Source organism: Nycticebus coucang, chromosome 11 (assembly GCF_027406575.1).
Source record: "Nycticebus coucang isolate mNycCou1 chromosome 11, mNycCou1.pri, whole genome shotgun sequence".
In the NCBI taxonomy this organism is placed as follows: Eukaryota; Metazoa; Chordata; class Mammalia; order Primates; family Lorisidae; genus Nycticebus; species Nycticebus coucang.
The window spans coordinates 36768043-36792564 of NC_069790.1; the positions used below are offsets into that span (position 1 = coordinate 36768043).

The 24522-nt window shown below is 40.8% G+C and overlaps 1 protein-coding gene across 4 annotated transcripts in view; it reads left to right on the forward strand.

Moving 5' to 3' along the window:
• Positions 1–24522, forward strand: part of RAPGEF5 (Rap guanine nucleotide exchange factor 5) — a 271113-nt gene that overhangs the window by 174673 nt on the left and 71918 nt on the right. For 3 of the 4 annotated variants that reach the window (XM_053609433.1, XM_053609435.1, XM_053609436.1), the window contains 2 exons: positions 19432–19550; positions 19993–20081. In XM_053609433.1, coding sequence (XP_053465408.1) covers positions 19432–19550; positions 19993–20081 — 208 coding nt within the window. The remainder of the gene's footprint in view (positions 1–19431; positions 19551–19992; positions 20082–24522) is intronic. The other variant, XM_053609434.1, reaches the window with a different exon arrangement.

Below are 24522 nucleotides of genomic sequence, written 5' to 3' on the forward strand. Positions count from 1 at the left end.
CAAGGGAGAAAATACGGAATCAAATGTTTGAGAGTCCTCTGCTGCAGTGTGGGAATGGGTTTGAAGGAAAGAGTGGGTCCTACTCACTGCTTGGAAGCTTTCCAACCCTCCTTTCCTCACAGCCCTGTTGGCTTCACATGAAGCAGTCACCAGCACACAGGTGAAGAGTTTCCTGTGAGGAGCGCAAGTCCCAGGACTTCATTCTGAATTTTTAATTATAGCTTATTTCAAATTTATTAGCTTTACCCTAAAATATGCTATTATGTCATCATCTTTCTTTTAAAAAGTTCACTCCAGTTCAGTCCTGCTTGTGTAGAAGTGAACTTGAACATGCGAGTAATGTGAATACCTTTTGTAATGTTCGCTTTAAATACAGTTTACTCTGAGATATGATATTAGCTTCATATTGATTCAGTCCAAGTTTGGTGACTTCTAAGTGATTCATATACTTTGGTTGCTAAAGATGAGAAATAGGATTGAAAAGATTTCCATGTAGGATGCAAAGAACCTTTTTTCCTTTTGCAGTGGGAAGTGGGTGGAAAGGAAAAAGTCCATCTGGCATCAAGCAGCCCTCAGTGTTGTTTTAAGATAACAAAAATAGAAGATTGCTGAAAATACCATAACAGAACATAACAGACTGTGGGCAAGTGTACAGTACATATTTTTCTATTAGATCGTGTTGAATATCCATATTTTGCTTAAAACATAACAATGTTCTTATTTGCTGTTACATAAAAATGTGTCTCTAAGTTTTGTGAAAAGTTATTGAGTTGTCTTGGTGTGAAGAGGTCAATGCCATCGCACTTGGTTTTAACCGGCATGGGTTTTTGTATTTTAGGGTTTTTTCTTTTTCCAGAATCTACCTCTTATATTAAAAAAAATGGAGACTAAGATATGGCATGTATGTTCATTTATTGTACATTTGTACGTAATTACTCGAACAAGGCACAACCCTCTTAACAAACCCTTGTAAATGTTCTCTTTGTTCAGGTTCCAGGAATGGCAGGGCTGGACTGAGGCAAAGTGAGTCAGAATAAAGGATTAGGGACTCCTTGAGATCCAAGAAACACATAATAGGAGAGAATAATGGTGATAATAAGACAATTAAGATGTCAGGAAATGGCCTGGGGGGACGGATTTGTAAGGAGGTTCTGGTGAGCAAGCTTGGAAGCCTGTGTGGGTGACCTCAAGGTTTGGGAGGGGGTGGAATGTGTCAAGGTAAAGTTTGGGGCCACTGGAGAGGGGAGAGAGTGGCACTTCATATAGATGATTCTTTGCACCCTTCATGATCTTGCCTTGGCTAGGATTTATAGAGGTGGAGCAAGCTTTACATTGATGCCCTTGCGAATAAAGAATTCTAATGATCCCCAAATGGTGCCATGTGTAATAAAATCCCCAAATGAGTTTTATGGTTGACGGATGCTATCACTCTCCCCTGCACAGTGAACTTATTGTTATTACTTATTGTTATTACAAATCGGGGGATTGTGATGATGTGTAGTTTTTCACAATCAATCTGAGTAGCCTGGAGTTTTCCCCTGAGAGTCATAGGCATTGGGAAAACTATAGATACCACGTGTCTTGATGCTTTGGGTAAGAAAAAATTTCTTTCAGAAAGTGGTACCTGTTAAATAGGATTATAAGCAGTGTATTCTAAAATGGGCAGTAAATACCATCTGACCTTTAGTTCTGTTGTAAGTACAAGTCACAAGAAAATGTTAAGGTATTTCCACTGATAATATTCTTCTAGTAATGTAGTTATCCTTTTGCTTGTGTAATCAGAAGCAAAAAAAATCAATAAAAATATTAATTATTAGAGATCCTTTGGGTTTGGTAGAAGACACTGTAATTCAATCTTTTGTGTTTTTATGTCTTTGTGTTCTGAAGTTATATTTTGTGGGGCCCCAAAGTGTGGCCAGCCTGATTGAAATGACCCTTACCCTAATGAAACTCTTCTTTTGAACTGTTCCTCTCCTATTTATTAGCAGTCACCCTATTAGAAAATTAGCAACTCATGGAAACAGGCACAAACAATTTTGTCAGCAAGAAATAAATGGGATTATTCAGTGCTTCTCATTAAACACCCACAGAGAAGCACATATCTAAAAATTATCTCAGTATTAAAACAACTCTCAGGTATAACGTTTGAAAACATAGGGAAGAGAGCATAATTGAAGCCATGGAGATAATACTGTCCTCTCTACTGATATGCATGACTGGAATTTTAAAAGATTTAAGTGAGTAAAACTATAGGATATGAAATGGAAAGACACATGGCCCGAGTTGGTGTCCATTTATTTATACCGACAGGTTTGAGGTGAAGGGATAAGACATAAGAGATGAGAAGAGATCAAGCCTGGATAAGGCAGAAAATCCAAGAGAAGAAATGTTGGAACGAAACGGAGAGCCAATTAGGTTCTGATTGTCTTTAAGGAATATACTTGAACGCCAGGTGCTTGTGCACAGAAACCTTTCATGACTTGTTGAACTATTAAATGACTTTTCCATTATAATTTGGCAATCACGTCTAACCTTTATCTCAGTTTTAATAAATCCCATTTCCGTCCTAAGTCAGTAAATCACAAGTTCCTGTCCTTCTGTGTTATTCATAATCTTGGCATCTCGAGCAGATCTGCACAGACCTGAGAGAATGCACCACACCCTGGAAAAGCCTTATTAATAAAGATCAGAGCGGCCCTAGCTGCCCTGAACATCTGCAGCGGCGTACTCTTTGTGCCCCACCCTCTGTGGTTTGCTGCTTTTGCCTCTTAGCTCTGACCTCTGCTCTATGCTCCACATCTGGCTGGACCTGAACCTCTGAGGAGGAATGCAGTGGGAGAGCATCTTGGCTCAAACCTAAGTTTTGAGATGGCTTCAGCGCCGGCCAGAGGTGTCTTTCTCAGTCTGGGGACTCCAGGAAGGAAAGAAGAGTGGGGTAGCACAGGCCTGTGGGAGGCCCAGAGTGAGCTGTATTATTCCTTTGCAGAATGTGGTGAGCCCCAGACATGGGGAATTCAGTCACTTTGTTACTGCACCGAGCTGTTCAGATTGGGGCCAGCATCCCTCAAGCTCAGCTTGCTGCCACCAGAGGTGGACATTCACCAACAACACCTAAAGTTGACTTATTTTTAATGTCAGTGCAACTTCCTCTTTTCATACTTGGAGCAGACTTTTTACAGATCTGGCTAAGATTAATTTGTTCTTGTCTTCATGTACTGAGGAAAGCATGTGTTGAGCATCTATGAACCAGGCATCGTATAAAATCCAACAGAGACAGAAATTGGCAAGATGTAATCGAGTCCCAAAAAGACTACGATGGAGGGAAAGAAAGGGATGAAAAAGCCAGGACAGGAGATTGAGGAAGAGGGACAATGAGCAGACAGAGGAGAGCGTCAGGAATTATTTCTAGAAGGGAGAGAAAAGTGTACTTTGAATAAGTTATGTTTCTAGAAAACTTACCTCACATTAAGGCATTTGCAACAGTAATCATATTTTACTTCCTGGGCTATGGCCACATCTAGATACAAATTATAAAAAGAAGATGATATGTTGTTGGAATTTACTATTCACTTCCCCTCCCATTTTCTAGCTACAAAAGATGATTTTCCAAAAAAAAAAAACTTAGTGTATTATACATGGTCCTTGACTTGTTTTACTGATTGAATTTGTTTTTGAAAACACACTTTGTATGGAAGAGGTTTAAAGGTGTTCAATGGTCCAAAGGTGTCAGGCAACTCGGTGGAATTTATAGCACATTTATGCTAAAAGTTTTTTTGTTTTGTGAAGTTGTTCTACTATTGTAAAAGTAATATATGCCTTTTAGAGAGAATTTAGAAATAATAGGTACAAGAAAGAAAAGAAAAATTTAGTGGTAACTAATCACTATTCCTCCTCACTTTTCTTGTATTCCCCCAATCTTTGCGTTCTGACGTTTTCCTTGGGTTTTCCTAACACAATTTATTTAGCCACGCTTTCATTTGGCGGTGAAACATGTTTTCAAAGTTTTCCTATTATAAATGATCTGAAATGCATAACTCTATAAAAATCTTTACATAAGTTTATATTTTTAAGGGTAAATGCCTCGCATTGTAATTACTACTTATGAACTGTGTTAATCTCTTTTATGTTTTTGCTCAGCTGCTTTCCACAATGCTTGTGCCAATTTTTACTTATACCAGCAATACGTGAAATAATTTGTTATACAGTCCCCTTGACCTCGTATTTACCTTCTTTGAGTATTACAATTCTTAGTAGGAGAAACTAAATATTTCTGTTAGGTAAATGGGGGGAGGCAAGGGGAAGGAAAATATTATCTTGTTCAAATCTATTTTTTTCCTAGTAAAATTGAATATTTACATCTTTTATTCATCTGTTTATCTTCCGTAAGTAAGCCATTTTTCTCCTGTGCCCATTTTTCATTAATTTGTATAAGTACTTTATATATAAAGGATACCAAATTTTTTGTTATACGTAGTTTCCCCCCATTTTTTTTCTATTTATAATTTTTTATATACATATGAGCACAATTGTTAATTTTTTTAACTAAAAGTTTTTCTTTAAAATTAGAAAGCTCTTCCCAATTCTGTGGCCAAATACTCAATTTTATTTTATATTTTTCTATTTCTTCTAGAGTTTCACTTTTCATCTGGGTCTTTAATAGAGCTGTGATTTATTTTTGTAATGTAAAAGTAAGATTTCTTAATTACCTATCACATGCATAACTTTTTTCAGTTAATTTACTGTTTTGTTATTAGCATTTAAAACAGCAGTTCTCAACCTGCGGGTTGCCCACAGGAACTGTATTAAAGGGTTGTGGCATTAGGAAGGTTGAGAACCACTAGTTTAAAAAGTCAATATTAGACCTGCACGGTGGCTCACGCCTGTAATCCCAGCACCTTCGGGAGGCTGAGGTGGGTGAATCTCCTGAGCTCATGAGTTGGAGACCAGCCTAAGCAAGAGCAATACCCCATCTCTACTAAAAATAGAAAAAAAAAAAAAAACTAGCTGGGTGTTATGGTGGGCTGAGGCAAGAGGATCGCTTGAGCCCAAGAGTTTGAGGTTGCTATGAGCTATGATGATGCCACAGCACTGTACCCAGGGTGACAGAGTAAGACTCTGTCTCTAAAAAATAAGTTGATTTTGTTCTGCAAGAATTGAAATTCTGTGAACAAACTTCTTCCAGGTTTGTATGTCAAATACTGATTTAGTGAGTCACTTTACCTTTCTGAACTTCAGTTTTCTCTTCTATTAAATTAGGACCTTAGAGATCTAAGATTTCTGCTCACTCTAAAATTCCTTTTTTGCCTAGATTATCTGCTCTCCCCCACCCCCCAAAAAGTCAGCAACATTCATATTTTAAACTTTTAATTTTTTTGGCAAAATCTCACCATTTTATAATGGATACCAATTGATCACTTAAGAAAGTTTGAGTAGTTTTTTTTCTTCTAACTGAATATGCCTATCAATGCCAAGAATCATTCTGTTCTTTTGTGTTCTAAAAATACTCTAGTGGATACAACGTCTAAAAATTTGCTGTTTGTGAAATGGTGTTGATACAGGACAGATGGCTTATGTAGCATATTCAGCTACAAGTGTCTCTGTTATCAGGGTATTAAAACCATATTTTAAGTCAAGTCATTAAATATTTGGAATTGTTTGTCTGGGTTCAGAATGTCCTGAGGAGGATATTTTTTTTTTAGTTAGATATTAAATTGCCTTGAATTCATGGAAAGTGGACTAGTTATTGATATTAGCCAGGCTCGTTAACTAACCACTACCCACAGCCTAGCTCCAAACTACTGTTTCTAAGAAATGCAAATTTTTATCTTTTATGTATCTCTTTCAAGTGAAGAATTTACTCTTTGAGGGCAGTCACATGTTTCATTTGATTTTTTTTTTTTTTTAAATCCCTGATGGCTTTCAGTTTATAAAACTAGATCTAGTAGAAAAGACAATTGTGGGTGATTTGAAATCTTTCTCGAGTTCAAGCACAAGTTCAAGATTTACTCAAATCTATTCAAATCCAAACTGTACCATCTCTGGGATTCCAGTTCCCTGGAGATTTAAAGTGTTAAAAGTTTTCTATAATGGAGAATTAACCTGGAAATGGCAAGCCAGAAAAGCAGAGAGGTTCATCACCAATAGCCACTTTGTAACTCTAGACATGCCCGTGGGAGACGTCATCCTTGGTGAAGTGTAGACACAGGTGATCAGACTCTCAGGGGTCACTGTCTACCGAGCAGGCTCTTACCTGGACGGGTTTGTATGTGTGTGCACCACAAGTACACATTCACATTCAGGAAAAGAGAACGTTTTCCCCATTCACATTAGCATTAAATTACTATTTCCATTTCATCCTTCTCTTTCCTCCATAACTATCCTCCACTTCAGAAAAGAAGCAAAAGAGATGTACCACTATGCAACCGAATTTATCATTGTCTTATTCTAACGTCCTCTCAACCTTTTCCCCTCCTGTTTTTTTTTGTTTGTTTGCTTGCTTGTTTACTTGCCTGCCTCAAATCAATCTAGCAACATTTTATTGCATTTTAAATTCTGTTAATCTATTTTTAGTACCAACTTTCCATTATTATTCAGTGTACTGAGTGATATATTGTCTTACTTTTTTTCCCAATCTTGTTTCAAACTGTGAAATGAAGTTTGTGAGATGGTTACTGCAGAGACTAAAGGCATGCCTCCCTAAAAACACCAAGGAATGTATAAAACATGAAAAAACATGAGTGTTTACTCAAAATGCTTTGTGTATCCTCACTTCCATCCCATGTGATTTACCCATTGCTATGGTAACTAGGAATTTTTCATTCCATCACTTGCATAAATACCAAGGCTGCCCTTTTTTTTTTTTTTTACTGCTTTGCCCTCTCTGAAGTTACACATACACCCAAAGTATATCCCCATGCACACACTTGCAAACATGGTTTTATATACCCAGAAAGGAGATTTGGAAAGAGTGATAATGTTCCTTTCCATTTGAAGCTTTTCCATTTTTAAGTGTATAATAGTTCATACTTTCTTAACTTTTTAAGTTTGAAGAATACTTCTGCTGGGTATGCTCGGAGTAAAGAGTTAATTTTTTAAAAAACAATTTGTTTATGAATCAGTCTTCGCTTGATCGGGAAGTATTATCAAACACAAGTGAGTTTCAGATCATATAAGAGGAATTTAGGGGGAGAAGCCCACATTATACAGACCGCTCAGCGCTAGCTGACCAGTCCTGTTATTCTCTTGTATCCTCTTCATATTTTAAAATCTTGTATAAATCTGCGACGATAAATTTGTCAAACACCAGGTGACAAATATGTCTGCAACTAGAATGCAGAAACTCTATACCTAATCATAGTTTAGGCCTACGTTTTATCCTATCTTTGGACTGCTGGTGAGAAGCGTCAAAATTGATATTTTCCCCTTAGAAAAATGTTGCATGTCTCTCTCTCTCTCTTTCTCTCTTTCTCTCTCTCTCTCACTCACACACACAGACACACATATACATACGGAATGATTTGAGAATTCTTAAAAACCAGAAAGCATTTCTACATAACATTAATTTCTGTAAAACCTCCTAGGAAGCAAGATTTTAGATTTGTTTATTTATTTATTTTTGCCCTTTGGAAAATAATTCTCAGCTATTATAAGTCATTAGCAAAAAAACATAAAGCAAGAAATATACATTAAAATGATGTATAACATGATCACATTTATTTAAGAATGTATTCCAGTATCAAATGGCAAATTTCAACAATGCAAAAAGCACATTCACTTTTCCACCAACCCAATATGTTGTATTTTGAGGGCCATTGAGATACACCAATTATAGGAGGTGGAAATAAGTGCTGTCCTCTACACTAAGTCATATCAGCTTTGCGAATCCCAGCATGACAGACCCTGTTGTGAACACATTGTACAGACTTTGTGTGGATGCTGGGGATCGATAGAGCTCACACGTTCTAAGAATTGACAGACACGAGGTTTTTCTCCAGTGATTCTGGTCGTTGGCAAGATTTTTTCCTTCTTCTGTGTGTTAGGAAATGCTTCAGGATCTAATTTAGATTTCTGAAGGCATCCTCACTTCTCCTGAAGGTTCTCAGCTAGGTCTCTATCGGCCACATGTGCACACACAGCAGTGCCCTCAGCTGCACTTTGGCCAGAGCTACTTGATTCCAGGAAAGCCCTGGCCCATGGTGTGCAGCTAGTAGGTGACTCAGAAAGTCTCAGTGACCTCCCAGCTCAGCTGACCTTTCCATCTTCCTTTGGGCCTGCTAACCAGGTGATCGGATCTAACTCACCAGTCTCAGCAAAATGAAATAACCACCTTATCACAGAGGAGGGACAGAAACAGTGGTGCTCCAGTGGCCTTACCTCAGGTGACAAGGCTGGCATCACATCTTGTTTATACTTCAGTCATGCTGACCTTGCAGGTCTGCAGCTACTCTCTTGCAGATAATCAGGACTCCCATCCACAACAAATGGCTCAGAAGACATTAACTCTTGACATTTTATTTTTACCAATATAAATGTCGGAGACAACTGAATGTTCTCTTCTCCCTTCTTTTGGTTTTCATTCTCTAGAGGTGCACACTTTCTGGCAAGTGAGATGTTGATTTGAAGGGCAAGGTGAGGGCCGGAGAGGAACAACCCAGTTCTCTCGTGAAATAATCCATTTCATCATTCCCGGTCCTCCTTTGGCAGAAGGGCTCGAACCGTCTTTCCTCCAGGTTCATTGAGTTCTGCATTTAGTTCCCGTGTTGCTCTCTGCCTCTCAACAGGGTGTACAGCACCGTAGGGAGTAGCTTTCATTGCAAATGAAAAAAAATCGTGATAATATGTTATTTGTATATATTTCTTTAAATTTAGATGATAGTCATACAGACATATATATGAATAAAATTACATCAAGGCCCTGATACAAATTCGATTGTTATACTTTGGTATTCTTGGATGTTACACGGTTGCAATATGGTGTGTGAACACATTTATTTCTCTGTGTCCAGCAATCAGTTAGGGCTGTATCTCATCAGGCAAGAAAACTGACGCTCAGAAAGAGTGAACAACTCAGTCATCGACCACCCAGGCATCAAGTGGCAATTCTAGAATGGGAACAGCAGGCCTGTCTCCGCTTTGGTGGATATCAGTTTAATTTGATCCAGGCTGTAAGTTTTTGAAGGGCTGCTATCATCTGAGTTTAATTTTTGTACTATTAAGAATTGGTTATTACCCATGAAATAGAGAGAAATGGACGATACCTCTGCCTTGTGGTTTGGTAGGAGGGATCTTGGTAAGGTATATGAATTATTAAACAAATTAGATTTGTCTAGTCATTGATGATTAAACAGTGGTTGGGGCAGGGCCATACTAGGTCTTTTGCATATATTATCCTTGTTAGTGCCTAAATGTCCCTTGAGGGGTAGATGGCATATTTCGTTATATTTGGGGCTTGGGAAGTATATTTTGCCCCAGCAGGATGGCTATTGGATGGTTGCCAGGATTTGGCTCCAGGTAAGCCATGTTCCAGGTAACCCCTGTCCTCTGTATGGTCTGAGGCCTTGTCTGCAGCTGTGAACCTGCCTTTCTGGAGGACAGGCCTCTCCCTGGGTGAGAAGAGGCTCCTGAGACCCCAGAGTTGGAATTCAGCTCTATTTTGCTGCAAGAGAGCTGTGCCTGCCTACATCTGGCTTTGGGTGCTTCGGTTCCTAGTCACAGTAGTCTAGATCTTGGCCTTTGGTTTTGCAGATTTCTATCTTGAACTCTTTTGCCCTAGCCCACTCTCTGGATTTAGCTCCTCTGGGGCTGAACCTCTGCCTCTTGACCCTTGGTGACCTCTCTGTCCTTGATCTCAGGCCATTCTGATTTCTAGTACCTATCCCCTCACGTACTCCCCAGGCCGTTTGTTCATTCAGAAGGTACTGATTCTGGATGGTGGGCAGAACAGAAAACTCAGCTAGCGCTGATCTCAGGCAGGTAACATCAGAGTGGAGCTGGCCCTGCTGTTTCCCTTTCCTCTTCTACCCTCCATCCCTCTCTACAATTTGGTCATCAACTTTTATATTGGAACTAAAGGACTGCTGGGAAAGATTTTCAAAAATTTAAGCTTTTGTGATAAAAAACAGTAATACCTGTGTGATGGAATAACTAAGGTTACATGGAAGTGTGGGGAAGCTAAATTACAGTAAACAGATGTAGGTGCTAGGCAAGAAGGAGTATTAAGACCAAAAAACGCAGGAATTACGTTTAAGTAGGTAAGTGCAAAAATACCCTACTCCAAAGTGTTTACATCAGTGGTTCTCAACCTTCCTAATGCTGACATGCATTTTCATTGTCAAAAAGGGGTCGTGATCCACAGGTTGAGAACCGCTGGTTTAGATATTTTAGTTGTTTTCCAGGCAACAGGGAAATGGACTGCATGACCCACAGGATATAATGTCTAAATTAATGAAAGATTGACACAGGCTTCTCTGGAAACTGAAGCATGCGGGATTGTCTCCATTCCTGCCCCTTCTCCTCTCTCACTTCTGCCCTGTGCTAGTGATCAGTGATTCCTGGCCACTGTGTACTGCATCACCCCACAGGTCTTGCCCTCCTGCTGTGAATGGGATGCAGCCATAGAGGAGGTGGGAGATCAGAGGGCAAAAGGAGAGATGGGGCAGGGTGATTCTTCTGCCCACCTCTGTCCCACTTCCTCCTCGTGGGCCGGGCGCAGTGGCTCACTCCTACAATCCTAGCACGCTGGCAGGCAGAGGTGGGTGGATCCCTTGAGCTCAGGAGTTCAACCTGAGCAAGGTGAGACTCCATCTCTACTAAAATAGAAATGGGCATTGTGGTGCGTGCCTATGGTCCCAGCTACTTGGTAGGCTGAGGCAAAAAGATCGGTTAAGCCCAAGAGTTTGATGTTGCTGTGAGCTATGACGCCATGGCACTCTACCAAGGATGACAAAATGAGACTCTGTCTCAAAAAAAAAAAATATCTTCTTCTTTGCTTGACTCTGGTCATCTCACTATTTTTGCTTAGTTTCATCCAACTCACCTACACATCTGTCCTGTGGTCCCAGGTGCGTGCCTGTGGTCCCAGCTACTTGGTAGGCTGAGGCAAAAAGATCAGTTAAGCCCAAGAGTTTGAGGTTGCTGTGAGCTATGACGCCGTGGCACTCTACCAAGGGTGACAAAATGAGACTCTGTCTCAAAAAAAAAAGTATCTTCCTCTTTGGTTGACTCTGGTCGTCTCACTATTTTTGCTTAGTTTCATCCAACTCACCTACACATCTGTCCCTTCATTAGACACTTTCAAAGCCCTAGATAAGTGTGTATCCCTTTTCTGCCAGTATTCAGAATGATCCCTCAAGCTAGTACAGCACGATGAAGTATACTTGTGGTGAAAAGACATTGACTTTTTATTTCAAAATCATGTAGGCCACCCCCATCTCTTCTCTGCTGTGCAGTAGGTTTACCAGCTAAAGTTGATCCCCAGTCCCTAGGCTTGCTCTAGTTTTAGGGTTCTTAGACAACTTGTTTTATAGATAGGATGCTAATTCTTAGAGGCAGTAGGATCTAGTAGATGCAGCTCCTCTCTAGCAGCCAGAAGCTTTCCATCTAGTTATCTGGTTGCGTATACTGATTTTCTGAGTGAGTCTGGGCAAGTTCCATAATAAATTTGTATATGTTTTCACACTTGAGAAAGTCAAACTTTACCTAGATTTTTTTTGATGTTTTAATTTATTTATTTTTATTGTTAAATCATAGCTGTGTACATTAGTGCAATCAAGGGGTACAATGTGCAGGTTTCATATACAATCTGAAATATTCTCATCAAACTGTTCAACGTAGCCTTCATGGCATTTTCTTAGTTACTGTATGTAGGCATTGGTATTCTGCATTTAGTAAGTTTCACCTGTACCTATTCTAAGATGCATCGTAGATGTGGCCCCACCTATTACCCTCCCTCCACTAATCCTCCCCCCTCCTTTTCCCCTTCCTTGGCCCTTTCCCCATAGTCTTGTGCTATAGTTGGGTTATAGTCTTCATGTGAAAGCTATAATTTAGCTTCACAGTAGAGCTGAGTACATTGGATACTTTTTCTTCCATTCCTGAGATACTTTGCTAAGAAGAATATGTTCCAGCTCCATCCATGTAAACATAAAAGAGGTAAAGTCTCCATCTTTCTTTAAGGCTGCATAATATTCCATGCTATACATGTACCACAATTTGCTAATCTATTCGTGGGTCGATGGGCACTTGGGCTTCTTCCATGACTTAGCAATTATGAATTGGGCTGCAATAAACATTCTGGTACAGATGTCTTTATTATATTGTGACTTTTGGTCTTCTGGGTATAAGGAATTATAGGATCGAATGGCAGGTCTATTTTTAGGTCCCTAAGTATTCTCCAAATATCCTTCCAGAAGGAACATATTAGTGTGCATTCCCACCAGCAGTGTAGAAGTGTGCCCTTTTCTCCACATCCACGCCAACATCTCTGGTTTTAGGATTTTGTTATGTGGGCTACTCTTACTGGGGTTAGGTGGTATCTCAAAGTAGTTTTGATTTGCATTTCTCTGATGATTAAGGATGATGAGCATTTTTTCATGTGTTTGTAGATTGTGCGTCTGTCTTCTTTAGAGAAGTTTCTCTTCAAGTCCCTTGCCCACCCTGAGATGGGGTCATGTGTTCTTTTCTTGCTAATACGTTTGAGTTCTCTGTGGATTCTGGTTATTAGACCTTTATCGGAGGTATAACCTGCAAATATTTTCTCCCATTCTGAGGGCTGTCTGCTTGTTTTACTTACAATGTTCTTGGCTGTGCAGAAGCTTTTTAGTTTGATCAGGTCCCAGTAGCATATTTTTGAAGCTGTTTTAATTGCCCAGGGGGTCCTCCTCATAAAATATTCACCGAGGCCGATTCCTTCAAGAGTTTTCCCTGCACTTTCTTCAAGTATTTTTATAGTTTCATGTCTTAAGTTTAAATCTTTTATCCAGTGAGAGTCTATCTTAGTTAATGGTGAAAGGTGTGGGTCCAATTTCAATCTTCTACAGGTTGCCAGCCAGTTTACCCAGCACCATTTGTTACGTAGGGAATCTTTTCCCCACTGAATGTTTTTAATTGGCTTGTCAAAGATCAAATAATGGTAAGTAGCTGGATTCATCTCTTGGTTCTCTATTCTGTTCCAGACATCTACTTCTCTGTTTTTGTGCCAGTACCAGGCTGTTTTAATCACTATTGATTTATAGTACAGTCTCAGGTCTGGTAGCTTGATTCCTCCTGCTTTGTTTTTATTGCTGAGTAAAGTTTTGGCTATTCGAGGTTTTTTCTGATTCCATATAAAATGAAGTATTATTTTTTCAAGATCTTTAAAATATGACAATGGAGCTTTAATAGGAATTGCATTAAAATTATAATTGGGATGATGAATTTTGTTAGTCCAGTTTAGGTGCTTTCATTTGAGTTATTTATCTTTATTTGTGCTAGATTTTTAAAAGAACTACTTATCATTATTTAAATACTCCTCTTCCAGAGTAGCCTGTACAAAGAAGAATTCTTTAAGCCAAAGTCAATGCCCTTGCAGTTGGGTGAATCTAAATGGCTCATCTTGACACATATCTGCTTATTTAATCTTTCTCTTCATCAGTTCTGTCTTGCCAGCAATATTCTGTTGACCTTTTTTTCCCTTAAAAAGATCTATTTACTTCTTCTTTCCACGAAAAAAAAAAGAATCTGAGATACAATGTCAGCAAATTCTGTGAAGATTGTTTTCAAACAAAATTCTTTTTGACTGGAAATTTTTTTTTTTTCAGATAAGTATTCCAATTCTGCTGTACCCACATTTATAGTACAAGAATAGATGTGGGCATTGGTGGTTTTGTCTGCTAAGCTTTGTGTGTATTTCCACAGTGCGAGATGGGAAGAGATACCTAACTGCTAAATCGTGTGCTGTCTTCCTTTATAGGAAAGCCAACACTTTGGGCTTCTGTGAAAATAGTAGAATGAGGACAATGAATTCTGTAGAATCTCGGTGCTGGAAAGCTTTCAGAGCCTAGTCCCTGCCTCAGTCAGGAGTCACCTTACTTGTTCTATGATGCTGTTGACAGGCTCTGCCCCCGCGTGAGAGAGCTCGTCCTGTCTTGTTAGTGCTTCCCTAACAGGAGCCAAAGTCGGCCTCCTTTATCTTGCCACCCACTAGTGGAAAGTCAGGCATCATGAGTAATCCAGGGCTCCCTGTCCCACAGGCAGCGTAGCTCCGAGAATAGAAATGACCTCCTGCGGTCATCCCCCTGGATGCTTCTTTCTTCAACATTTTGGCTACCTGGGCTGTACCTTTGGAGCACCTTGGTGCAGATTCCTGTGTGCTGTTCAGCAACCCTGTATCCACAGGCTCATCTCTGCCTTGTTCTTTCTTTTCTTTTCATTTTGAGGTAAAATTCACATAACATAAAATGAACCATTTTAAAATACACAATTCTGTTTCTGCCCAGTTCTGGAGCCCGTCAGACAGCTGCCCAAGGAGCTTAGGCACTAGGAGCCCCATCCCTCCCAGTGTCCCCGAGGCGCGTGGGCATAGGTACATGGGAGCACACAAGCCCCACCTTCCTTTAAGTCTAACCCCTGCTGCATCTAACTGTTCCTGCCTTGGTCTTTGCCTCACTTCTGGCCAGCACGTCTGTTTTCCTTTGAGCTCTGCCTACTCTGAGCTGCTTAGGGCCAAGCTGGTAGCCTTAACTCCGTGCTCGGCCCTGTCAACCCTCCTCTTGTCTTGGAATGCAGTCAATCCCTTGAATGGCAATCCCAAGCCATGCAGGCCATCCTGAACTAAAACCTGGCTGTGTTGAAAGTTTTGAGCCTTGCCATGGTCCAGGTAGCCCTGTTGCCTGACCCACCAGCAAACTGCCCTGGCTGTCGGTAGCAGGGTGAATCGAATCCCAGGTGATAGCTGCAATCTGTAGTACAGAGCATGGGCCATCTTACCAGACATCTGTCATTCCTGTTCAGGGTACTAGTTTGAGCTTGTCTGGGTTCAGTCTCAGCTTAATCATATCTCTGCTCCACAATCTTTCTTGGTCAAGTTATGGGCTTGAAGCCTGATCTCTCTGGGCTTCAGTCTCTTATCTGTAAAATGGGGATTTCATAGTATTTACTTCATAGGATCACTGTAATGACTGTTAAATTTGCAGTAAACCCACAGTCAGTGTTCATTGTTGTTGGAGGTTTATCTAACTGGTCATGGCTGATTCTTCCCCGGGTGACCTTTCTAGGCGGTCTGGTTGCTGCCTAGGATACTGCTGTCTCATAGTTTTTGAGCTGTGGTTACCTCTACCACTATGGAATAAAATTGTATATGTTATTAATGGTCCACTAACTAACGACTGCCTGATATTTTACACTTAAACAAAACCTTTATCATGCATTATCTTAAGTAGTAGCCACGGCCCAGTGCTGTCTCCCCAGTGGCTGCAGCATGAGCCACCCTCTCCCCATCTAATCCTGGAGTAGAGCAGGCTCTTCTGATCTGATGTGTAGCCCCCTTGCCAATTTTAGCCACTGCCTGACCTGATGCTGGGTTCAGCTGTCTGTTGGAGTGTCTCCGTCAAACCTGCAGTCAGGACTCAGTGCAGGGTGGGCCATGAGGCAGAGGTTGGTGGCACCTCCTCAGACAGGCTCCTCTCAGCACCCTTTGCTTCTTGGCCCTTGCAGAATTCACCACGGAAAAAGTGTTCTTTGAGATTTAAGGTGTTATTCTCTAAACCTCCACTTTAAAGTGCACATTTTCCCATTCATCCTTTTGTTCATAAACACACTAATTCAATCAGTGTTCACTGAGAGTCTATGGGGTATCAAGACTTGGCTAATTGTTGGGAATTCAGAGTGGAAGTAGGTAGGGTGCTTGTAAGTTAGGCTGGGGAGACAGAAAAGTGCTTCGGCAAGTTCTCCTCAGAGTGCTGAGTTAGAAGGACATAGGTGGGGCTGTGAGGTCACACAGAAGGGACAGGAGGCCAGCGGGGCTTCCTGGAGGAGGTGATTCTTAAAGTGAAGTTTGTGGGATGAACAAGATTAGGTCAAACAGTTGTGAAAAGAAAAGCAGCATAACAAGCTTTTGCCTATAAATACCTTCCTGCAAATTAGCATCTTCATGTTACCACGCTCACAAACCTGAGGGCAAACAGCTTTGGAACTTGTGCTACTTCTTGAATGCCATGGTGTCAAGCTAGGTGATTCTCAGGGTTTGCCGTCTAGAAGATTGTCTGGTGCCTCCTCTTCACACAGGTTTGATTCTGAGCAGTGAGTGTCTTCACGCTGACTGCTTACCTTTATAGTGAAGTGTCCAGGACACAGTCTTCCTTCCCTGTTCCTTCCTCCTTGGTTATTCACACTTACTCTTCTTTCCCTCCTCCCAACCTGAAGTGATCACACCACCACTTTTTCTTAAACTTATCATCTTTGTACATTTCACAATGTTGGGCTTTTCCCTGGATACAGCGCCCTCCTGGGTCTCCTGTCATCCTCTTGGTTTTGTTCTTTGTAGCCGCTCTCTCAGTAGGTTCCCTGAGATGCTGGCACTCTCCTCTTTATTTCTTCCCCTTACTCTCTGTTTTTAGTTCCTCTAATCCCCCATGTTCATAGTTCCCCTCTTTCCTGCTCCCCTTTAGCAATCTCATTCTCTGCCAAAACTTCAATAATTCACACACTTGTGTCTACCCTTGACCTCTGTCCAGAGGCCTTGCCCTTTATTTCTGACTCCTGCTCAGTACAGCATGGTACCGTATCCATGCTGAAACATTGGCTATCTGAAAACAGGTGTGTCAGTCTCAGCAGAGCTCATCTTATGTTTTTTCCCCCTATTTAAAGGCACTCCCATTCTCTCAGTCACCCATAGTTATTTGTGACTGTCAAATTCCATGGATGCTACTTTTGCATGGTCTCTCGCCTTTGGCCACATCTCAGGGTACCCGTCTACGGTGTCACAGAGCCTGTTACCTTGTCAGTTAAGAGCAGGGTACCTGTCTCAGTCATCTTCACTTGCCACTTGGGGTCTAGCACAGTGCCTTACCCAGAGGAGGCCCTCACCTGTTCAGTAAATTACTGTCAATGAGGTGCTTTAATGCTTTACTTTCATTTCATGAACTATTTGTCACTGAACATATTTTCCATCACTCATCCTTGTAATACTTTTATTCTTAACCAAGCAAGCATTAGAATAAAATTTCATACATAGGATCTCACCTATGGTATTTCTGCTTTTTTTAGGAAGAGAGATTAGTTCAAGGTGTATGGCCCAGGAGGCTTTCATTTAACTTTCCTTGTTGAAAGATCAATTTAATGCATAGGCTTATAATGTTTTCATGGCAATTTTAGATAACTTACATCTCCTTTTTTATACATTGATTTTTCTGCCTTTTCTCTCCTTTATTTTTAACAGGTTTTCAGCATGGAAACTATCACAGTGACATAAGATGCTATTGATAGTACATCAATATGATTCAGCTATTCCCCTGCCCAGCAGAGTGTGGCTTCTGTATGCATAGCCATGTAATACATATTAGTTACACGGGCATTAGAGAAGCCCTTCCCATCCATATGTATGTGCGTGGCCTGTGGAAGTTAATAATGCCATATATCACATGCACACAGAATGTAAAATGTACTTCAGTGTGATAGCAGGCTCATATAAAATGAGTATTGGTGCACGATTAAAGGAAAGCAGGGAAAGATTTTTGTCCTTTCAAAAAACAGAATTATTTCTCTGTTTCTGTGTGTCTCAGCATCCCAGACTCTCATTCTGCTTTTTTTCCTCTTTTTTGAGGGGTGTGTGTGTCAATATATGCCCCTCTCTCCAGCCATCTTATTTCACTCCAGCCACATGGATAACAAAAGAACCCCTTTGGAGAAATGAAAGATAGCAATTATACATTGGTATTCATGTTACAGGAGTCACACTGCCGTCCTCAGGGAGTTTAACGATGAATATCCAACATTAATTGCCGCAGTAACTCTGAGTCTGACCTTGCTGAAATGTAATACATCAGTTTTACATAGTAAAATTATTTGCCACTGAAAGATTAAAAAAGAATCATCATAAACTTATAGTGCTGTTTAGACTGGCCAGTATTTTTTGTTTTTAAGAAAATCCTGGAGGAATTAAATGACTAGGTTGCTAGGTTTTTTAAAGATTTTACATTAGGAGGTAAAAAAATAAATCATAATTTTCTTACTGATTTGGTTGGCAAGTATAGCAAGATTAGTGCCATCCTATTCCTAATAAAAGGCAAATAAAAACATTGACACCCCTGATTGGTCTTTGGAACTAATTAGAAAGGCACAATGGATATGGTACTTTTCACCTCTTGGGAGTAGGGATATCCTTCTCTTTTACATTTGTACCTTAATTATCAGGTAGGATTTTCTGTCAGTAGCATTTTTAAGATTTAACTTTTCGTATTTTAATCTTTTGCTCACATCATCAGAAACAGAAAAAGCTAGATTTTCTCATGTGCACCTTACAGTTCCTTTTTCCCAGGCCGCCTTACCCTCCCTGGGGGTTGCGCACTGGGTGAATTTCCCACTAAACACTCTGGAAGTGTTCATCACTCAGAGTCAGAGCCACACTGCTGGGTCAGCAGCACGTCCTCCTCTGTGACAGAGCCACGTCAGCGGGCCACACTGGCTCTGGGCTGTGGAAGCTGTGTGTGCAGAAATGAATGATGGTTCAGCCGTCTCTCCTTTCTACAGAGGGACTGAGGGGAAGAAAGTCAGTGCACTCACCCGTGACATCCGAATTTCAGCCTAGATGAGATTCTAACTAGAGAGACATTTTTGCTTGTATTGTGGCAAAACCAGTACATGGTAGATTTGAAGCCCATCTCAAGTCTGAAAAATAAAATTGAACTGAATGATCAAATGGGTAGTTTTTTACCCTCCTTTTAAAGCAGGGCTGTGAAGTTAAATGAACAGGAGATGTGCTGACTGCGACTTCTGATTAAGGCTTACTCATTGTTTCGATGCTTAAGTAATGTAGGTTTTATATGATTTTTCTGTTTTAATGAAGTGCTTAATAAACATTAACTAGGTAAAAGAGAACATTGCACACATTCAATAAGCATGTGGTCCTTTTTTAAAACTTTGAACCTTGTATTCCCCAACTCAAATTGTTTAGTTTTAAGAATAAACTCTGTAATCCCACCTCCACTTTTTTTTTTTTCCTATTTCCTTTAGAGTCTGTAGGTCTCCCTAATGCTTTCTGTTTCAATGAAACGTGAGCCTGGATACTGTCCAGTTAGAGAGTGATTTTGACTGGCCTCTTAATTTATTTTGAATCTTGAAAGAAATGATGCTGCTATAAAGCATCTCTAGAAAATGCAGCTATAGTTAGCTCCTTCCCTCCCCCCTTTTAATTCTCTTTCTTCTTTTCTCATCCATCACTCCCATCCACAATTAAAGCAGGATGATGAAGTGACGACTGTTCAAGTGAAAGAGCAAGACCGGAGCGTCCTGGTGCTGAAGAAAGTGCAGTGCTGTGGCCCAGCCCCCACAGCTGGGAGCCCCGAGAGCCTTTGCAGGTGAGAGTTTCCCTGCAGCCGGGAGGCGCGCTCCTGTTTCCCTCTGGCTGCCTGCCTTCCCTTTTCACTAGCTCTCTGCCGCCTCTGCCCTCCCTCCCTCCCTCTTCTCTCCGCCTCTCCAGCGTTCTAGCTGACTGCAGAGCTCTTAGCAGCCAGATGGACTCAGTTCCTAGCGAAAGGACAGGCATGGCAAGATCCTTTAGCATTTGAGGGGATGCCTTTGTTAGTAACGGTTCACAATGGGCAGCTCCCGGCTGAGGGTCTTTGACCCTCATTTAGAGAGGAAAGATGCCACGGCACTCTCAGACCGAGAGCTGCCCTTGCCCACCTTCGATGTGCCTTATTTCAAATACATTGACGAGGAGGACGAGGATGATGAATGGAGCAGCCGCTCGCAGTCTTCCACGGAGGATGACTCAGTGGACTCTCTGCTCTCTGACAGATACGTGGTGGTGTCCGGAACCCCGGAGAAGATTTTGGAGCATCTCCTGAATGACTTGCACCTGGAAGAAGTCCAGGACAAAGAAACAGGTAAGGCTCGGAGTGTCTCCCCTGCGTCCAGATTCACAGCTGCTGATGCCCTTGCCGGCATCCTCCGTGGGGGGAAGGCTCCTGCTGGCAGCTGAAACCAGGGTGCTCTGAAACAGCCTGTGCTTTGTGTGCCTTGCCCTTTGCCTTGTGCCATTTTGTTTAAATCCAGTAAATGGACACATGTAGCTCCCGAGCAGCTGCCTGGGAAGTAGCTGTACAAAGAAAACGATATGGGGGCAGATGTTTCTTTGGCAATTTTTACCCAATCTCACCTAAAGGCAGTTGGCAAGAGGCCAACATTTTCTAGCCCACGTTCAGTGGAAAGAAATACAAGAGGAGGAGGGTTAGCAGGCATCACCTGGCATGTGGGAAGCGCTGCGCTGGGGAGAGTAGCCCCTGCTGAAACGTCAACAATTAAGGGGACTACTCAGCAGCTACAGGGTTAGCAGCAACTTCTGCCTTTTTCCAAGTGGTTTACAAACTGCCTGCTCAGAGCAAGCCCTGGGCTGCAGAATATGATACTCATATTGTTTCAGACATTGTAATTTACTGGCACTTTATTGATCAGATTTCTCATCCTTTTAATTTAATCGGACAGCGAAATACCCCATTAGCTTTTTCATCTATGCACTTTTGGAAACACTACTGTTCCATTTATAAAATTACTTACTTATAACTTCCTTTATCACAGAAGGGAGAGTACTTGTCTTAACCAGAATATGTACTTTGTTCCAGCCTAAAGCAATTATTCCAATGAATAGGCCCTCTGGCTATAGCTTGAGTTGCAACTTGATTCCTTGACTAAAGTGTACTTTTTGCTGCTGCCATAGCACCTGTGATACCCACAGCTTCCTTAGGTTTTTACCACACAGAAGGGATTGTGAAATGACAGTTTAGGTGGGAACAAGAGTTTCCTTGTGTCCAGGGAGTTTGGACTGAACATAATAAGCCATGTCTGAGTCTATAGTGTGCATTATAAAAGGTAATAAGGGAAACATGGGTATATACAATATGCAAATAGGAAAAAAAGTAGCAAAATAACCTAGTGGTATACCTTACAGTAGTGTTACTGTTTGATCTTAAAATTTAAATAGATAACATTATTTTGCATATGCTTGAAGAAAAATATAAATAGTTATCATTAATGCAAAACAAAGAATAAGCTAAAAGAAAAACATTCTTGTGGCATTTGCTGGGTTGATTTTGTATACTTGTAGATTAATATTTTGTGCATTTGATCACGACTCTGCTTCATCAAATACAATTGCCATAGAAGTGAACATAATTTTCCATGTGCTCATTACCAGACTGCTTTACACAGGTGGTTGGTACTAGTCTACAGGAACAGGCACGTTGTCTGTTATGGAAAGGACATTTTAAATGTGGTAGAGGTTTGGAAGAGTTGAATTCTTGCTTTCTCTTCATAACACCACAGTTTTATTCTACAAGTACAAGCGTTTGTGTCTAGGTCACATTAATAAGCATAGAAATTATTAAAGCCTACCCAGGCCTAACTCGATTTCTTTTTTCTTTCTTTCTAATTGTCATTAGTTTGTGTGTTGTTTGCTTGTGAGGAAAATGGCCCAGGTGCTCACCATCCAGTTTCCACTACTTAACGCTAAGAATGATAAATCACAGTCATTACTGTTACTAATGCCAGAAGCTGCCTCCTGTTGGGAAACAGTGATGTGCACAGTGTCTTGTGACTTATTCCTACTTTCTTCTCAATCATTCCAGACCGAGGATCGAGTATGTCGTTTTAGCCACGTGCTCACAAAGCACAGAGGACCAGGTCTCAGTGTCTTTACTCTGGGAGCACAAACCTAAGCAGGACAGAGGGGTATAGCATCGCCTGATTTCTGCTTGTTACCTTGGAGTTTGGGGGGAAGCACACATAAAACTTCAGAGTTTTTCAGAGACATGTGAGGAAAAAAAAAATGGTAACAACTTTTCCTACTTCCAAAGAATTTTCTGAAAATGAAAAATTCAATTTTGGAAAAAGTGATGTGTATATAACACAGATGCCTAAGGGAAAGCCACATGTACCTCTTTAAAACTTCAAAAACAGCCCTTGGAGAAAATAGTAGAAAATCTACCATGTGGTTTTTGTTGATAAAATTAAAAGAAATATAATAAATATAAAATGAAATAAATTTTGTGTGCACAGATTGCAGAAAAGTGGCTGTTAATTGTTTGAATACTAAATTAATCAGATATTTAAAGAAGTGAGGCCCTTTGTCAGTGACAGAGGTGAATTCTAGTTCTTCATCTCGGTCAGGTTGGCGATCCTCACTATCAAAGGCCTCTGTGTGCAGCAGCCTAATAGAGCTGCATGAAGCATATGGAGGACAGATGGGGAAAATGAGACAGGGCTGCAGTAAAGTATACAGCAGCATTTTATGTTCCTGCACACTCCTTTTAGGGAGGTAGAGCCATCTGGGGCCCTACCCATGGCCTTGCTAGCAAGGAAGAAGAAAGGGTACAAGGAAGGAAATGGTACTAGAGGCTGGGATGAGCCTGTTTTGGATTCTTATCTTCTGGACCAACCATAGGGGATGGTAACAGAGCAAGAGATGTAATTCCCCATCTCTTTCCCTTGGAAGTCACTTGGTTATGAAAGTGTAGGTGCACAGGTTCCAACAGAGGAGGCTGTGTATGCTTACATAGAATGAGTCGAAGTGATTACTGATCGATAAAACATGCAAGGGAGAAAAACTGACTGAATCTCAGGGAATAAGGAGGAGAGTGCCAGGGCAGTAGAATTAAGGCACTTCTGTTGCTTCCAGAATCAAGAAAAAATGGAAAACAGATAAACAATTCCTACATTATTCTGTCACCAAATCAAGCTAAGTTTTTTTTTTGTTTGTTTTTTTGAGACTGAGTCTTAGTATGTCGCCCTCAGTAGAGTGCTGGCGTCACAGCTCACAGCAACCGCAAACTCTTGGGCTTAAGTGATTCTCTTGCCTCAGCCTCCAAGTAGCTGGGACTACAGGCGCCCGTCACAATGCCCAGCTATTTTTCTGTTGCAGTTGTCATTGCTGCTTAGCTGGCCAGGGCTAGGTTTGAACCCACCAGCCTTGGTTTTTTGTATTATGCCATATATATATAGATGCTGAGCCAAATCAAACTAAGTTTTAAAAGCAAAAATAATTTGAAAGATACTACTAATCATTTTCCTGAATGACTTAATTGACACACACCTACCATACTTCTTTTATAATCCTCTGATGCTATACCTTTCCTCCCTGGTAGTACCAGTTGTAACAAGTCATCCGGTGATATCTATGGAATGAACTAATGAATTAATGAATTCCTTATGCTCTTAAATAGAAGATGAGCAAGTAAACTAACCAGGCATTTATTTGAGACTTCTGTTGCACCAGATTTGAAATGTTCAATATCTGTGACAACCTCTCTTTTGTCCACTACATTAGCAATATAATACCCCCAAATAGCAAGCCACAATGAAACTTGTTATAATCTAAATTTTTCAACATTTCTTCCTTTGTCCCATACTTCTTCATTGTTTAAAGCAGAAAAACTAAAAGTCTGGTAACTGGATATTTATTTGTGAACATGGAAAGTGATTAAAGGTGTTTGCCGGGTTCCTCCCCCCACCCCGCCCAAAAGGTTCAGGTTCTGACTTGAAACATTTTGAAATGTTAGAGGAAAATCAAGCAGTTTCTGCAGCTCTGTCTTTCATCTTTCATCCTCCCAGAAATAGGGCAGTCGTTCTGGGCATGAGATTTACAGGAGAGAAATACAAGAAAGGCAAGGAAGAAAAAAACAAGAAGTTGTGAGCAGAGGAATTGGAGGGCTGGAGGAGCAGGCTTGACCCCCAGACCATCTGTGGTCACAGTGGTTGCTGCACCTGTTTAACCCCTTCCCCTCCCTGGAGAGGATAAAGTATATTTTGCACACAGATGCTTCTGAGGGAAATAATTTCTTTTTCAAAGCAAGGAGAAAAACCATATAGGGAGAAAAGCCTTCTTATGGATTTTTCTCTCCGAATCTGTGTTATGACAAGTTTGCATTAAGGAAAACACAAGAGGAAATATGTTATTTCCCATTTCCTTACTCCCATTTCATTATTCATCTTTTGAAGAAAGTGCAGGCTTATGATTACAGGTTTCCAAGAAAATCAAGCAAATAGAATAGGAAAGTAGAACTAGGTAATACCAGCTGATTCTCATTAGACCTGACCTAATTTCTTTAAGGTATGGCTGCTTGCTTTTTCTTTCTTTCTTTTTTTTTTTTTTCTTTTTAACTTCGTGAGGTCATCATTCAGTATAGTTCATTAACGTGCCTCTGTGGAAATGTCCACACAGCCTGCCTTGATCGTCTAGGGATGCCTCAGTATTGGTGCTTTGCTTTAAGCAGAGCATAGTAGATTGAGCATGGGATTGAGGAGTGAGTCCTTACTGCTCTAAAGAGACTCCGT